General features: G+C 36.8%; 3 protein-coding genes across 3 annotated transcripts; 1 reads left to right on the forward strand and 2 right to left on the reverse strand.

Moving 5' to 3' along the window:
- Window positions 1–227: 227 nt before the first annotated feature.
- On the reverse strand, window positions 228–4,132 carry LOC105440739 (homeobox protein MIXL1-like). The gene is made up of 2 exons (XM_030991033.1): window positions 3,615–4,132; window positions 228–1,052 (listed from the first exon to the last, which is right to left on the reverse strand). Exons 1-2 carry the CDS (start codon window positions 3,879–3,881, stop codon window positions 774–776), a joined length of 546 nt encoding a protein of 181 aa, XP_030846893.1. The 5' UTR covers window positions 3,882–4,132; the 3' UTR covers window positions 228–773.
- Window positions 4,133–8,475: 4,343 nt separating this feature from the next.
- Window positions 8,476–12,582, reverse strand: LOC589089 (NIF3-like protein 1). Its single transcript, XM_788743.5, has 5 exons — window positions 11,727–12,582; window positions 10,894–11,056; window positions 10,070–10,184; window positions 9,507–9,645; window positions 8,476–8,890 (listed from the first exon to the last, which is right to left on the reverse strand). The coding sequence occupies exons 1-5, from the start codon at window positions 12,358–12,360 to the stop codon at window positions 8,622–8,624; spliced, it is 1,320 nt and encodes a 439-aa protein (XP_793836.3). The 5' UTR covers window positions 12,361–12,582; the 3' UTR covers window positions 8,476–8,621.
- Window positions 12,583–12,785: 203 nt separating this feature from the next.
- On the forward strand, window positions 12,786–14,733 carry LOC589067 (NAD-dependent protein lipoamidase sirtuin-4, mitochondrial). The gene is made up of 2 exons (XM_788723.4): window positions 12,786–13,928; window positions 14,362–14,733. Exons 1-2 carry the CDS (start codon window positions 13,008–13,010, stop codon window positions 14,512–14,514), a joined length of 1,074 nt encoding a protein of 357 aa, XP_793816.2. The 5' UTR covers window positions 12,786–13,007; the 3' UTR covers window positions 14,515–14,733.
- Window positions 14,734–17,474: the final 2,741 nt, after the last annotated feature.

The following is a 17,474-nucleotide window of genomic DNA, read 5'->3' on the forward strand; positions in this document are numbered from 1 at the left end:
AGACGGCTAGATCATGATCAGTGCTTTATATGGATGATGCAAAGCATCAAAATCTCATCCCGCAAAAGTAAACGAAAATGATGGTCGTTGTTAGATTAGTCTCCATTTTATTTTACGACATTGCAATGTTTTAAATATTTTGTAATACCATAATTATCGTTTACAGAATGCAGAGGCTGCATGATGTTTGCACATCATGCACATAATCATGAGGTTTAATTACACAATAAAAGAACAGAATGGTATACATTCATTCATATTCTTTTTTCCTGAAGTTTTTGTTGTTGTTATTGTAACTGTTGTCATGACGTACATTAATTTTCTAATACCGTGATTTCAATATTTAGTGAATCATGGATCGCTCGTTCCTACAAGCGTAGCTTTCACCATATTGCTGTTACCGTAGTTTTCCATATTACACTCTTCATTTAGTTCAGTCTTTTCATTCAATTAGTACTACATGCCAACAACTTTTTTAATTATGTGTACATGCAAACAACTTGATATGAGGTACTCACCTTCTGACAATATCATTTTGTCTGTATTATTTATTTTGTAAAATAGTTTTAAAACTAGAAACAATTAAGTGAATCAGAAACTTAAGAGCCATATCTGGTCATACTTACATTCATGTGGCATTGATCTCATTTTTAATAAAATATGAAAAACAAAAATATAGACAACGTTGTAATGATGCTATGAAAACAATTATTTTCTAGCAGAAAGCATTTTCAAGATGTCCCCTGCAAGTATTGTGTATTAAGGTCTGTTAATCAATATGACGAATATGACTGCGAAGTCGATTTTTGATGAATGTTAATATAGGCGCACTCCTTATCATCATCTGAATCATTGCGATTAGCCAATGTCATCGTCCCATTGGTGGAGGTAAGGTTAGCAATGGGCGTAGTCGCCGAGGGCGTGGTCGAGGGCGGAGAGCGCCTGTGCGAAGATGACGTGGACCGAGCGGCCTGGTGATGTTGGTGATGGTGGTGAAGAAAAGCTTGTCGAGATAACTTGCGCTGTTTGGCTCTCCGGTTTTGAAACCAAACCTGTTGTTGAAGGAAGAGAAGGCCATTAATGAATGACTGACGTAATGGCTCGACAGAGAGAGAGAGAGAGAGAGAGAGAGAAGAGAGAGAAGGGGGCCGGGGGGGGGGGGGGAGAGCAACTGAGACGTCAATATTAATAAGAGTTGTAATCCTAGTCGGAGAAAACAGTTATTTATTGACGGATGACGTATATGACCACCGACTGTCATGAGTTATAACTGTATACCCTGTTATATAAATTTCATAGTTTTTTGTTTCCTTCTTAGCCATGGTTTTCCTCATTCATAAATAAAGGTTTTGCTATTAAATTAAAAGGCTAAACAGGCTAGAGCTTGTTACATGATACATGTTCAGTTCGCCTGTACGTAGTGGCGTCATGGGCAAAAACTTTTTTGGGGCAGAAGAAAAACCCGGAATATCATGGCATTTCACCCCCCCCCCCCCCCACTCAGTGTTATTTAGGGTACGCGCAGGCATGTTCCCTCCCTTTGAAAGCACCCCTATCCCCGATATGTAAAGTCAATACGGGCCGGATTATCGAAAGCACCCCTTATCTCAAGTTTCCGGACTTTGTTGTGTGAAAAGTACCCCTTTACCGTAGATTTGGGGAAATCGAATCCGGTCCCTGGAGTGGGGGGGGGGGGGGGGGGGGGCAGGCGCGGATCCACGAGCCCAATTCTTTCGGCCCGGCTATGGCAAGCCCTTTGTGTAAAAACTAGATAAACTCTGTTTTTCTCAGATAAACTCAGTTTATCAACAGATAAACACAGTTTATCAGAAAAACTCAGTTTATCAGTTGATAAACTCAGTTTATCAAGAAAAACTCAGTTTATCAATGATAAACTCAGTTTATCAACAGATAAACAGAGTTTATCAGATAAACAGCGTTTATCAGATAAACAGAGTTTATCAGTTGATAAACTCAGTTTATCAGAAAAACTCAGTTTATCAGTTGGTAAACTGAGTTTATCATTGATAAACACAGTTTTTCTGATAAACTGAGTTTATCTAGTTTTTACACAATGGGCTTGCCATAGCCGGGCCGGAAGAATTGGGCTCGTGGATCCGCGCCTGGGGGGGGGGGGGGGGGGGGGGGGGTATCTCATAATATTTGTAAATCACTGGTATCAAATTAGAAATAAATCACGTTTGAATTTTAATGGGGGCGGGGCAATCGCCCCCATCAGTACGCAAATGCCTGCACACTAACTCACATTATTAAGAAAATGGCTACGCCTATGTTTGTTTTTGCTAAAAGGCCTTTAATCATACCAAGAATATCTTTATTTGTGTACCTCTTGTAAATTTTCGTAAGGAATATAATAGGAAGGAATGAATCTCATACGGTATTACAGCATAATATACTGTCTTATTTTTTGGTTTGAGGTTTCCTTTATTCGGGAGAGGGAGGACGGTGCCCCCTTGCTAGGAATTCAAAGAGGCGGTATGTATGGGGGGGGGGGGGTCGACGTTTAAATATGGACAAACAAAACATTGCATTGAACGGGGTTAGAAACGTACTAAATTTTTTCTCTATGGACACCAACTTTCCAGTTTTCCATCAAATCCCTGAAATCTCCCTCCCCTAATTATTTATCCATGAATGAAAACTTGATACCTTACGCCTTTTTAAAGATTAAACCCAGCAAATAAAGACAATAACCATGAAAAAGATATCTCAGCATATACGTTATAAGCTTTTGCATGGTTATTGTCTTTATTTGCTGGGTTTAATCTTTAAAAAGGAGTAACGTATCAAGTTGAGGAACTCATGGTGGTATCATGTTATCATGGGCAGTATAAAGAACTTATACACGTGGGCCCGAATTCACAAAGCAAGGTTTGAGCTCAGACCAAGGTTTGAGCTCAAACCTCCTTTTGTTTCGCCAAACCTCCTTTTGTTCTTTACAAACCAGGTTTGTAAAAAACGCGTAAAACGCGTCATATGACGTACGAAAACCAAGGTTTGACGACAAACCTCCTTTGTGAATTCGGGCCATTATCTCCCCCGGTTCCTATACTCAGATTTGGTTTGGACGGAGGTGTGCCACTCACGCCTCGAAACCCCTACCCATTATTAGAGGGCAATTTGGGGCATTTTTTTCTCCAAGAAAGAGCCATTTTCACAACTGTCGGGTGTTTTGGGGGTGGGGAAATTAAAAAAAAAACCGGACCCATTGAAGCAGCACCTCCTCCCCCCGTATGTCCTAATTATGTGAGTCCCCCCCCCCCCCCCGGATCATCTCCCGGGACTGGGGTTCGAGAGGGGGAGGGGGTTGACTCATAATTCGGATTATTATCTTCGGATCTCATTTTCATGTGAATTAAAACTATTCCATCTCAATGCAGTATGACACTGTCTCAACTGACCTGGATTTTCATGTGAATTAAAACTATTCCATCTCAATTCAGTATATACACTGTCTCAACTGACCTGGATTTTGATGTGAATTAAAACTATTCCATCTCAATGCAGTATAACACTGTCTCAACTGACCTGGATTCTGATTTAAATTACAACTATTCCATCTCAATTCAGTATATACATCTGTCTCAACTGACCTGGATTCTTGACTCGTTGAGCTGCACGACCCTCGCTAGTTCTTCTCTGAGAGAGATATCTGGGTAGGGCGTGCGAGCGAAGGCCGTCTCGAGGACGTCGAGCATCTCCGCATTGAACGTTGTCCGTTGTCGGCGTCGATGTGTTCTGGGCGGGGCGAGGAACACGTCCCTCGGTGAGACGAAGGAAAAGTGTGGTGATGGTGAAGGCCCGGATGAAGGCGATGATGGTGATGGTGGCGGTGGTGGATGAACGCGAGGAGGGGTCATCAAGGGGAAGTGAATGTTTCTCGTAGTTGCTGACGATGCATTCGAGATGGAATCTATAATGTATCAAGATATAGAAGCAGACATTCTTTAATTTCTCATTGCTCATGTGCACTATTAGTATTCTTATAATGATGACGGGAATAGGGGGAGGGGGTTGGACTTTTGATATATCTAACTCTAGTATTGCTAAAGCACATAGATGCCGACAGATTGTCGAAAATTGTTTTAAATATACAGTTAAATATTTGTAAATCATTATTCTGATAAGGTAAAGTAATATTCAAATCAAGTAAAGACGCACTTAACCATATCAAGATGAGGCGGGGACTTTGAGACAAGTAGAAAGAACAAAAATTGCCGCAAGATGACTCGAGAGTTAAATAATATTTTGGACGCAATCAAAGTTTTATACAAAATCGGGCGTTTTCAATTTATCAAGAAAATGTAACAAAACAAAACTGTTTATAATTGTGTAACATCATCTAATCACCCTTTTAAGATCAATAAACTAATTTTATCATTAAACCATAAACATCCACATTCAAATTTTACATCGGCCACATTACGCCTACAGATTAAACAAAAGAGATCGGGTTATACAAGTTATACACGTCCTATATTCCATTTTAAAATTGTGATATCACTGACTTTATAACATTATCACCAAATAGAATCACACAAAATTGGAACACCGAGGCATAACATTTAAGTTTGCCTCTTTTCAGTATCACTTTATCAAGCAATCACTACACAAATCAAATTACCTCTGAATAGAGGAACGTCCTCTGTTGTTCCGTTTTCCCTCTCGAAAGTCGCTCGGAAATACGCTTGAATTTGATCTTCCATCTCGGAAAGTATAAACCGTACGCTTGAAAAGCTCTCCAAATTCGATTTGAGTGTTTAGATAACAAACATGCCATTATAAATCTACAGATGTAAGAAGTAATAGTCAGCCTATATAGGCTTCGCCATATGAAGAAAAATGAAGGGATGCCTTAGGGGATGATGGTGCGTCGCTTGATTAGAGACCATTGATAAGAGAATGGATACAGGTGCGAAATCGAATCGCGGGATGATTGACGAACGATATAGCTATGTTTATGTTGAAGAAATTGTCTTAATTGCGCGTCGAATTCGGAGAATCACAGAGAAATATAGATTTGCAGGGCCCTCAGGAAGTGATGCCGATGAGGCATTCCTCATCAGTTGTATTATTGTTATCATTCTTATTATTTTTATTTTATTTTATATTTAGTATTATCATTATCATTAAAGATTTCTGTTATTATTTTTGTTGTCATTATTTTAATATCATTATCATTATAATCATTATTATCATTGTTGATTTTTATTATCATTGTTGTTGTTGTGTTCATTATCATTATAATCATTACCATTATTATCTTTATCACTATTATCATTATCAGTATTATCATTGTAATCATTATTATTATTCCACATTCCACAATTATAGCAATGGGTCCATCCGGTTCTTCTTGAGAGACATGGCTGGACGGATAGCTTGGGATGCATGATTAGCTTTGGGTAGAGAGGAGAAGAGAGCAGAGAAAGACCTAGAAAGAGGGAGAGATACGTTAGAGGGAAGGGGAGAGAGGGGAGAGAGAGAGAGAGAGAGAGAGATAGGAAGAGGGAGAGATAGGTGAGAGGGAAGGGGAGAGAGAGAGAGAGAGAGAGAGAAGGATTATGGTGTGTATGTGTGTGTGTGGGTACGTGTTGTATGTTTATCTATTGTAATTAGCATAACTTCTTCTTTGTTTTCTTCAAACAATCAACATTACCATCATCAACTTATGTAGAAAACAATGTTTGTGAAAGATGATGAAAATAGTCTTTAACATTCTACTGTTTTAGAAATATTTTATTCAGTGTTGATAATGTTACACTGCTCATAATGGTTATTTTTACCAATGGATTTTAACTGTCACATGACACCATTAATTCTCAGAGTATGACTTGTCAGACTCCCTCTGTTGCCATTAATTGCTAACATCGTGTAATTAATTTCTTCCTAGATATCATCTAAAGGAAAGCACCATGTCAATTAATTGAAGTAACAAATTAAGTAAACATAATACGAACAATATATTGTTTCCATATACATAATATTGTTTTTCACATATCTTTATTATCCATTAGAAAAACTGCTGAGCTGTTACATCAACTCCTCACACAAAAACATATTAATATTTTTAATTAAATATTCATGATGACATAAGAAGTAGTCTCTGTCTGTATTACGTCACCATTTTCCCCCAGGAATTTACAACATACATGTATATATGGACTATTTGCCCAAGTCAAACTCACAAAGCTGAATCTACAAAACACAACAATATTTGTTTTCCACTTGGAGCAGGGGATCTGGTGAACTAACCTTTAATAAATGAATACTCTGCATTGAAAATATAAAAAATCCTTTGAAGAAAGATTGAAATATAAAAAAAGAAAACAAAGAAAATTTGAACAAACGAGAAGTAAATTGAAAATTTAATTCTTAATGGGCAAGCAAACTCGTGTCCAGAACTCTGCCTCAAAGCCTGTCTGCACTAGTTTGGCCAGGAGGATTAGACCTCCCTGAAGGTCACTGACAGGTGGTTATCTCATCAAATCAGCTCTCAATTAACATAAGAAAAAGGGGATCATGGGGGACCAACAGGTACCGATTAGGCATTGTTTGCTATATAGAGGGCGCAAGTAGCTATAAGTAGTGAAGTGGGGCTGCATTGAGTTAATGGAGTGCAAAAAGTCATCAACCTTTTCATCCTGTACAAATTATATGAATTCCATAAATAAATGTAAACACAAAACCTGTCCGTCTGAAATCAATTTCTCATTTTTATTCCACAATGAAATAAATTTTACTTCTTCTTTATATTACATATTTTCACAGTAATTCATACAGAACATACCGTACTTGGTCTACCTTCCATAAATTCATTGAACTAAGTTAAAGGTACTATGTCCCTTTTGCAGCCAACCTCAAATTCTGTAGAACTTTGCAGGAATTATGAATATGTCATGTATGTCCTATCTGTGAAATTTAAATGTTAGCAGTGTCCTCATATTCAAATTATGCAAGGAAACCTGTTTACTTGCTAGACTTCACTGTCAGACACTATTGAGTGACTGACTGGCTTTTTTTCTTCTTTGGTAATAACATACATGAAAAGAGTTGTAAAGGGTACATGAGCATTTGTCTACATCAGTAACCCACTTCTTGTGATGGCCAAGATTAAACTGATTGAATCATTGCGCAGCATAAAACGTATGACCATTCGGTACAATTGCCAGAAAATCAAGACTATTACTTTTGGGCTCTATAGCCCTAAAGTCGATTTGACAACTAATAGTCGTTATTTACCCACTTGAAGAGATTTTCAAGCCCCACCTTTTTTAGGGAAGTTCTAAATTAGTATTATCTTTCAAATGCAGTTGGAATTTAAATTTTTCATTTTTTGGCCTGCAAATGGAACATAGTACCTTTAAGCCACGTTTAACATAGGCTAGCTACTTAGAAGACTGTGTCATTGTTGAGCTGATGGCTAATTCCAATGGTGTAAAAAATAACATGGTTGCTCCATAAATCATGCAATAGTATGATAAGATATGAATATAAATTTCTAAACAAATGATTTGAACACAAAATTGGCAATATCTGAAATAATAAGGAGCTGTTATCAAAATATGCAATTTCTTGATAAATAATCAGTGTCTCGCGAAGCAATGATTTTTTGCCTACTGTTTTTAATTTTTTTTTTTGGACTTTAAAGATACCATAGGTGATATTTGTCACTGTAACGTACTGTTAAGAAACACTAACAAAGCCCATGAATGTTTTGCTTACGATATTATTTTACGATACTATCTTAAAAGCTAGATAAATATAAAACGAAATAAATATATTTTTAAAAAAATCCAAAATTGAGAGATATAACACGTGCCGTAAAGTATTTTGGCGACAATAGTCAAATCACTGACTAATCGCCAATAACTCAAAACACAAGAACAACAACATGTGTTTTATTAACAGCAGTACGCAGTCAAATTCTGGTTAGGTTTGTCAAGATAACCAGCTAAACGGTCAGTTGCCTTATGATACATACTATGAGCTACAAAGTGTAAAACTATCATACAAGGGAAAGCCCACCTTCAGGCAGAAAAGTGATCAGTGAATTTTTAAGGCAAATTTGATAAATAACTAAAAGAAAAACTAAAAGAAAAATCTGATTTTTTTCTTCATGAGGTTGACTTTACCCTTTAAAGCTTATCTGTACTAGTTTATAGGAGGGATTAGACCGCCCTGCAAGGTCACTGGACATGTGGTTATCTCATCAACTTAGCTCTCAATTAACATAAGAAAAAGAGGATCATCGGGGACCAATGGTCACCAATTAGGCATTGTCTTCTATATAGAGGGAGCAAGTAGCTACAAGTAGGACAGTGTGGCTTTAAAGATAAGCTTGAGTTCTGGTAATGATAGAAAATAATTTTTCACAGAAACCAACAAAACGTTAACATTGAATGTTCAAGTTACAAATAAATGGCATGTGCCAAATGACTTTGGTAGAACATGTACAGGGACTGAGTAAAGGATCTACTGCAAGATAAATAATCCAGAATGAATTATAGTCATGCATTCTGTTGACATATGATTCTCAAGAATAGCTTTGATGCTTTCTGGAAAAAGAATTGTATCAAATCACATTCACATTAAAAAAATTACACAACTTCGAGTGGATCTCTGTCTTTCTCCGACACAAACACTTTGATTTTATTTTCGCACATGCTGGTTAGCTTTCCTTGCAGCACATGGAGATAGCCCCTTTCCGTGTTGCTATGGTTACAAACGACGACTGTTGTTCCTTCTGCCACTGCTGCCAAAAGATCGTGATGTGACATCTCTCCCGTCAAAAACATGTCTGCTTTCAAACCATTGAGGACGCTAGACCCTGACCCAGCACAGATGCCCACGGTAGATATTTCAGAGTCTAAATGAAAAATATACAAATAAAACATGGAGGTAGTTGAACAATCATCTTAAATTATTTATCTTTGTAAACTAAAAATTTTATGCTGTTATCCTGCAATTGAGGTACATGCATCAGCATTAAACATTACTTCAGTAGACAGATATTGCAAGTGTACACAATTAAACTGCACTATGAATAAAGATAAATCAACTTGTAAGTTGATCAGATATCAAGTGAAATTTCCCTTTCTCAAAAAAAAAAAGGAAAGAAGAAGAAATATTTTAAGTGATCAAGGCATGCCCCTACAATGTGTTTGTGAGGAACACTCTAAATATTTACAGTAAACTTTAATCAGATTTGGTTTGGACAGGGGTGTCGCTCAAGCTTCGAAACCATACCCCTTTTTTAGGTTCATTTGGGGGGGGGATTTTTCTTGAAGTAAAGCCCCCTTTTCACAATTTTCAGAAATTTTGAAAAAGCAGACCCATGTTTATGGATAATTTTGTTTAAAATGGAACCCATGTTTAGGGATTTTTGTGTAAAAGTGACCCATATTAGAGCGACATACCCCCCTATGTCTTAATATGTGAGTACCCCCCCCTGAGTTCAGTAGTCAAGGGGGTTACTTTCATACCTAATGTTTTCCCTTGACCGAGAGCTATCTGCACATGTTCCAGCATAAGATGGGTCTTGATTCTCTTGACCATTGTCGATACAGGGGCAGGAGCCTGCAGGGTGGCCATACGTCCAACTCCGGTTATTGCCATGGGTGCCTAAGGGAATGAGATTGGATCAACAAAAGTCACAATAAAGGAATGAAGGAAATATATAATTAAAAAAATTCCTCATCACATCACACAGGTCTCTGTTTATGTTTTAAGATGCAAATCACTATTGTGGTTCTTTTTACGTTAATGGGGCTTCTCTCTTGATCTTAGAAGCAAATTGCTCAATGCGCAAGTAAACCTATTTATTAAATCCAGTTTATCAGCCCTTGATAGGTCAATGGCCTCTGTTGGCCCCACCACAGTCTCAAGTATTAATTCTAGGTGCTCTAAATTCTTTAAATACTGTTATGCTATTTTCTTGTTTTGTTGTATTTATCAGATATTGTATGTAAATTGTTATATGTTTTTTTTATGAGAAGTGGAAATAAATGTAATGATTATCAAACTCAATAAACTAATGGATAATTACCTTTGTCAGCTGTGTGATTTTCAAGGAGGCCTGGTCTACATCAAAGCGGCTTTGCACTAATGATAAGATGTTGCCTAGGTCAGACTTCTTACAGGAACAAGTGATCTGGTAATTACTGGTGAGGAAGAAATACAAAATGAAGAAGTGCATGTTCTATTTAAAAAAATCAATCTATACTACTCATAACATCCTTATTACTTTTGTTGTTGTTGTTGTTTGAGTTCATTCATCAGATTTCCTCTCACTTTCACTGATCAGTTTTTTTTTCTTTCTATCAAAACCAACCTGATATCAGGTTGAAAACTTGAAATTTTCCTCTAACCCATTAACCACTATTTCTCTCAGTCCCATCAGCTTAATATAGGGCCCACCCGGGTTCTGTAATCAAAGAAACTGTTTATTTGCTATGGACTAAAACCTTAGACTGCCATATTTTAGGATGATGTACCGGTATGGTAGGTAGATATAGACTGTAGATGTGACAAATTTTGACCGTTGCAGTCCGCTGTTAGCACCATTAGTTGAACAAAGCTCATAAAGAGTTAATGAGAGAAAACATTTAAAGAAAAATTCAACCTTGATAGTGAATTGCTCTGAAAGAAAGCAGATAAATTAGAGAATGGTATGAGATGTAATGATTTCATATTTCAAACATTTATAACTGTCTCAATAATTATTGTCTGATTTATTTCAAACGTTCGCCTTTCTGTTTCCCTAATTTATCTGCTTTCATACAGATGAAGTAATGGTTATGCCCATCAAATTTGTGTAATTTTCACTTCTATCCTTTTACAATCGAAGAGCATTACTAACCCTTTCATTACCTGTTGTTTGTAACTATGCACGTCACATTATGGGCTCCTGACATCTTTTGTAAGGTGGCTTCTACCGTTTCTACGTCAGTTTGAGGGGCCATCACACAGATGCTGAAATCATCCCCATTCTTTACATCTAGGCATGGCTCTAATGGTTTGTTAGAACTGGTATCTGACAAAAAGTAATACAAATAAAGACATTGAATTAATAAGAGATACCGTAAATAGATCCAGTGTCTACCTTTCTGTGAAGTCAACTGTAATCAAACTTCAAGCAATTTGAATGTGTGTGTGTGCACTGAAATTTATCCTCACACTATTTCAACCTGTATAGATTACTTATCTATAAATATGATTTTGGAAAAGAGGATTTTAGGCTCTGGCCATGAACCAATGTTGAAACTCGCTCTGACCTTAAATTCAGAGCTCATCACTAAAAATGGACCAAAGCATGCAAATGAACCTCTACTATTTGTAATGTCCCATAAATATTTTACAAATATCCTCTCAAGCACATCAAAACATCATCCTAAAGGACTTAGTTTTTAAGAAGATTCCTACAAATACATCCTGTTAATATAAATGCTAAACTGTTAAAGTCAATTGTATTAAAAGCCCTGCTTAACCTTCTCTAGCTAGACCTATACACTGTACAACAGATCCTCTATACTCACTATCTAAAAAAATCATGTGACATTTGACCCCTTGTTTGACTTTGTGGCAAATTTACTTCAAAAAATGTTTAAGAAACGTCTTATTAAAAATACCCGGTAAGTTTTAGCCAATCTCAAAGTCAAAAGACTACAAATTAAATCATTAACACATTAAACAATCTCTCTCACCTCCAAGCCCTTCTACAAGCCAGTCATTGACACCTCCTTCGACGGCATCACAAGCCGTGTGCGGTGAGTAGATTGCAATTCTCTTCTCCACAGCTCTGACAACTATTCTCTCTTTCACGTTCCTCTGCCTCAAACGCTTCAGTGGAACAAATATAGGTGGATGGTAGGAGAGGATCAGATCCGTCTGCTTTTCGATGGCCTCGTCTAAAACCTCCTCTGTCAGGTCATTGGTCAGGCATACGGTTGACACAGTGTGTGGAGGAGTAGGCTCTACAAGCAGTCCTACGTTGTCCCAACTCCCCGCCAGACTTGTAGGAGCAAAATCTTCAAGGAGCGATACCACTCTCTTCAAATCCATGGCATTATTCCTGGCAGTACTTGCAAAAGAACGACCTAAAATGTGTTTAGATGCTAAATCGTAAGGTGTAGATTTGTAGCAACAATTAAGTCCTCGTGTTTGTTGTCTTGTTTGTCCTAGAGCTAGAGCATGCCTTGTATCATAAATACAACATGCAGAATCATGGGCGAGCGAGAGGGAGGGTGAGGCACTAAAAGCGTGATGTGAAGAGCTCCACCGGGCTAGAGTAGGCTGGATTGATCTGCAGACTGTGGTGGTGGTTGTCCGAGAAGTCATGCACACGTTGATATACATCACTCATTCAAACAGTTAATGTTGGAATATCTTTGGTTTAAATGAAAAAGTGTCGAACAGTTTGAAAACCAGGCATTTTACAAGAACCCAGATAATTATATTCACTTCCCTCAGTCTCAGAACAATAGAAGAAAATCCAAATCAATTTTGAGTTGTCTCTACATGGTGATTATAAACCACGCCCACCTTAATACAATAGTCTTTGACGAAAGCTAAATTGTTTTTCGCCATTTGATAAAAAATGATGAAAGGGCTTTGTCAAGTAGAAATTTAACCATAAATTAAACCTGATAAATTTTTAAGGTGATTGGTGATGAGCTAAACATTTTTATTGTGCTATCATTGTTAAATCAAAACAAGAATTCATGTTACTCAAAGAATCATTACTGCATTGAAATAAAACTAAATCTTGCATGAGTTACGCAACCGCAATCTCCTCCTACAAGCACCGATGTTTTTCTCAAAACACTGAGTAAAACCACGGAATTAAACCATCATAGTATTTTAGATATAAAGGTAAACCATGATTTAACATTATATTGATAGTTTTGATTAATCATATAAACGTTTTGTAAATTATTTATAAACATTTATGATCAAATACTAAGTTACATCAAGCTGAGGCAAAAATGCCGCTGTTGTTGGCAGCTCGAGTAATAATACCATGGCCCGCCAGCGTTGGGCGAGCGCTTCGACTGGGTTCGGTGGGATCCCTGCAGGAAATGGATCGTAGTCAATTTGACTCGAAACAGAGCAGAGTTTGCTCAAAAGAAAATGTCAATCTTAACTGTCCAGGCCAACCTACCTTCACTCCATTTTCGTTGTATCAACGCAGGTTTCTTTCTCAATTTGTCCCCGAAAGTCGGCCTGTAACAGAAAGCAGCATTGAACAGTTTCAACACTTTGTAGATAAATCCAAACGTTTGTTTGTTCTGACTGGTGCAGGGATTTCAACCGAATCTGGAATACCAGATTATCGCTCAGATGAAGTAGGACTTTATGCTCGGAGTGACAGGAAGCCCATCCAGTACCGTGATTTTGTTCATAGTCCCTCACGGCGACAACGCTACTGGGCCAGGAACTATGTGGGCTGGCCTCAATTCAGCTCATTTTTGCCAAATCAGTCCCATCTTGTGCTTGCAGAGTGGGAGAAAGTTGGAAAAATACATTGGTTGGTGACCCAAAATGTAGATGCCCTTCACACAAAAGCAGGAAGTCGATGCCTAACCGAACTTCATGGCTGCTCGAACAGAATTATCTGTATGAACTGCAAGACCCTCACTAGCAGGAATGCTCTTCAAGAGAGAATGACCGCTGCAAACCCAAACTTCCACACTGAAACGGAGTATGCTGCTGCTCCTGATGGCGATGTGATCCTTCCAGAAGAACTTGTCACCCAGTTCCAGGTGCCTTCTTGTGAAAGCTGTGGAGGACTTCTCAAACCCCACCTGGTGTTCTTCGGGGATAATGTCGACCCAGAGATCAAGGAGTTTGTCTTTCAGAGGTTGGAAGAGAGTGATTCAGTCCTTGTCATAGGATCATCACTTGAGGTAATTTTTTCTTGAGTTCACAGCAATGTTCCAGGATGGTATTCTAAAAGCTCAGTACTTTAGGGACAGATTCAGTATCATGACTTAATAGGTGCCTCAGATAGAAATTATGAAAAGTCATAAATTAAAATTTGCCTGTGACAGTCAAAACCAATCTTCTTATTCTTTGGATTAATTGGGATACAGGGTAAGGAATTCCTATGTCAACAAATAATATTGGACAATTATTTTTGATGGGAGGAACATATTGTGGTATATCATAAGAGATAAATTTCAAAATGAATGAAGATCTTTAAAAGTTCATTCCTGACAGAAACTGTGTGTGGTGATATGTAAAATGGATATAAAACTTGCTCTTTATCGCTGCTATGTTTCGGATCTAAATCCTTCATATTTTTTTACCATTCTTTGACCAATCTCACATTTACTATAGGTTTACTCGGGATATAGGTTTGTCCACACTGCCTGGCAGCAGAAGAAACCCATCGCTATCGTCAACATTGGCAGGACTAGGGCCGACAAGTTAGGACCGCTAAAGATAGAGGGCAGATTAGGGGACATCATTCCTTCCATCAGGGTTTCATGACACCATCTTGACCTTAGAGGATGAGCAGCTGTCCTCTCCTTTCTTTCTTTCTTTCCATGGAAGGTATTTTTTCTAGTGATGTAGCATTCATTGTAGCCGGAGGTATATTTGGTGTGTGTGTGTGTGTGGGGGGGGGGGGGGGGCATGGTATTATTTTTCTAGGTGAATTGTTATATTAGGTGATTTTTTATTGGGGATAAAGAAATAATTGTGTTGGAGATGATTCTTTTTTCTTTTTTTTTCTTTCTGTTTTTATTGTTTTTTCTGAAAAATTAACAGAGTAAAAGCAGCAATATAAAATATAATATCATCTTAAAACTACAAAACAGGCACGCACTCATGCACCCATAAACACGCACACACACACACACACACACACACACACACTCACACTCATATACTTTCCCAGAGGGCAAGTTTACAATTCAAAAAGCCAATGAAGATGTTAATGACAACAGAGCTTTGCAAGACTACTCCTAAATTTCAGTTAAACTTGATAGACCATTTCTTAAAATGGACTTGTAACTTATTTTTCTTTTGGGCAATTTTATATTCTATTTTTTGTTTGAACTTTACCATTGAAACAAATGCTTCGAAAATAAGTTCTTTTCCCTGAAACCTACATGAGTAAATGTAATATTTTAAACATAAACAGAGAAAATTTATACAAGAGGCGTATTTGTCCCTTGACTGTATCCCAAACAAAAAATTAAATTTTGACAGAGTCAGATTATAACTGTGATCAGTGCCAGTGTTAATCTTATCCACCAATTTTTCCCACAGTGGTACAACTCTCCTACAGTCACAAAACAAGTGATCTAAAGTTTCTGGAAAATCTGAACAAAAATAACAATTAGCAGACTCCTTTTTCCCAATCTTGAACAAAAATGCATTAAAACCAATAGCATTATGGAAAATTTTGAAATAAAAACTCCTTAACTGAGTCTCAATTGTGCAACAAAAGTTACTCGTATGAATAATCGACCAATCCTTCTCTTTGGGTTGATGGCCAAAGAGTTCCTCCCATTTACTCTCCCTTTTGGCATTAGTACAACTATATTTCTTTAGCAAAATATTATATGTATACTTAGACATTTTCTTTTGACTTAATAGATCTTTAAAAATTTGATTAAATATATTCTCATCCACATTAAGAGAATTATCAAACCACTCCAAAAATATGCCATTCATGAGGGAGTTGGAGATGATTCTTAGCAGCCATATGTCAGAGGAGACGACTGGTTGGTTAGATTATTTTTCTACAAACAGATTTGTCACATACATGTATTTCATCATAATAAAGTGAATGCTGCTGATTTTGTAATTATTAATATAAAAATTTGTGATGATAAGCAAAAATTGATATTAAAGCTAAAGACCAGTTATGGTCATGCAATTGCATAGTGAAAGAGACGTTGTGAAATCGATCAGAAAAGGTTGATCATCTAGCATAGATGTACTGCAAGGTTCTGGAATCATCAAAGTTATAAGAAATTTGGCCAAGTCTTCATAAAGTTAGAAGCACTGTACACAGAAAGATGTATATGGGACTACACACACGTGCGCAACACATGCATTTGTATCTCTCAACAGTTTATAGATATACTAATTTACCACATATATCAATTAGTAGGCGGTTTCCCGTCAAAATTGTTATCGTCATGTAATATTCAAAACATATTCTTTCACATGATTGATAATAAGAGCGTCCGTTTCATTTTTGAAATTGGGGTGTTTCCAATACTGGTCTTTACCTTTAAATGGTCTATTTACTCAGGAAAAATATGAAATTGAAATGCTAAAAACATCGGCTAAGATATTGTGTTTAAGGTTGTCTGTCTGACCTCTCGAAGATTGAAATTTGTATCTTGATTTTGAAAACATGAAGAAGGATGCAAAAACTAGTTCAGGTTACATTCTTTTTGTTTTTGAAAAGTGCACTTTACAATGATTTAAATTCTGGTATCAAAGTAATATTCCATTTTTATTTCATGGTAAAAGGATATACTTTGTGCACCTCCAATGACATTTTCCTCACTTAGTTACTGCTGCCAAAATCTATATATGCGAGGGAGCATAGCAACCAAGCAAGAAGATTTTTGCATTTTTATTTGTCTAAATGCTGCACTCTTGGGCCCTCCTGAGCCTAAAAGTGTGTTGCAGTCTTTATTCAGTATTTGCCATACATTTCATTTTTGCACTTTTTCAAATTTTCCGGGGGGGGGGGGGGGGGGGGGACGTATCCCCTCCCCCCCCCCCCCCCCCCCCCTCCCCGGATCGTTGTCCCTGCATTGGACAGATGCTACATGAAAATCATGGATGATGATGATCATCATTATTTATTATATTTATAATTATCATGAGTATTCTTCTTTTTCTTGTTCTTGTTCTTGTTCTTCTTATTATTATTAGAAGTATAATTATATATATAGGATTTTATTGAAATCAAAACATCATAAACCAAGAGCAAACAGTCCAAAGACTGACAATTGTGTTGGGTACAAAATAAAATTTAAATCAAATATACATAATAAAATAGCAGTAATGAATAAATACATAAGTTACATAAGTTAAAATATCAAATAACTAAACTATTATCAGTAAATATTGCAAAAAAGGACATATAAACAATAACAACAATAAAATAATAACGTCATTTGTATTATTATTATCATCATCATCATCATCAATTTTTTGATCATCCTTATTCGTCATCATCCATCATCATCATCATCATCATCATTATTATTATTATTATTATTATTATTAATATTACTTCTTATGGCTTTTGTTATTATTATTATAATTGATGATGATAATGATGATGATAACAACAATGATTATGATAATGATGATAAAATTGTCAAAAACTGTACTTCAATGAAGGGTTTTCAATGAATTATTATCAATGTTATCCATCTTGAATATTTGCTCAGGCCTTTTTGAGGTGGGACAGAAAT

The sequence above is a fragment of the Strongylocentrotus purpuratus genome, unplaced genomic scaffold (genome assembly GCF_000002235.5).
Source record: "Strongylocentrotus purpuratus isolate Spur 01 unplaced genomic scaffold, Spur_5.0 spur5_scaffold_2, whole genome shotgun sequence".
Taxonomy (NCBI): domain Eukaryota; kingdom Metazoa; phylum Echinodermata; class Echinoidea; order Camarodonta; family Strongylocentrotidae; genus Strongylocentrotus; species Strongylocentrotus purpuratus.

Excerpts from the sequence above, each read along its gene's own strand:
- LOC589067 (XM_788723.4), top strand. The coding sequence starts at position 13,008 with ATGCCGCTGTTGTTGGCAGCTCGAGTAATAATACCATGGCCCGCCAGC. Across the intron at positions 13,929-14,361 it reads TCATAGGATCATCACTTGAG|GTTTACTCGGGATATAGGTT; the intron begins GTAATTTTTTCT and ends CATTTACTATAG.
- LOC589089 (XM_788743.5), bottom strand. The coding sequence starts at position 12,360 with ATGACTTCTCGGACAACCACCACCACAGTCTGCAGATCAATCCAGCCT. Across the intron at positions 9,646-10,069 it reads AAATCACACAGCTGACAAAG|GCACCCATGGCAATAACCGG; the intron begins GTAATTATCCAT and ends TCATTCCCTTAG. Across the intron at positions 8,891-9,506 it reads CGGTCAAGGGAAAACATTAG|ACTCTGAAATATCTACCGTG; the intron begins GTATGAAAGTAA and ends TTTTTCATTTAG.
- LOC105440739 (XM_030991033.1), bottom strand. The coding sequence starts at position 3,881 with ATGACCCCTCCTCGCGTTCATCCACCACCGCCACCATCACCATCATCG. Across the intron at positions 1,053-3,614 it reads TCAACGAGTCAAGAATCCAG|GTTTGGTTTCAAAACCGGAG; the intron begins GTCAGTTGAGAC and ends CTTCAACAACAG.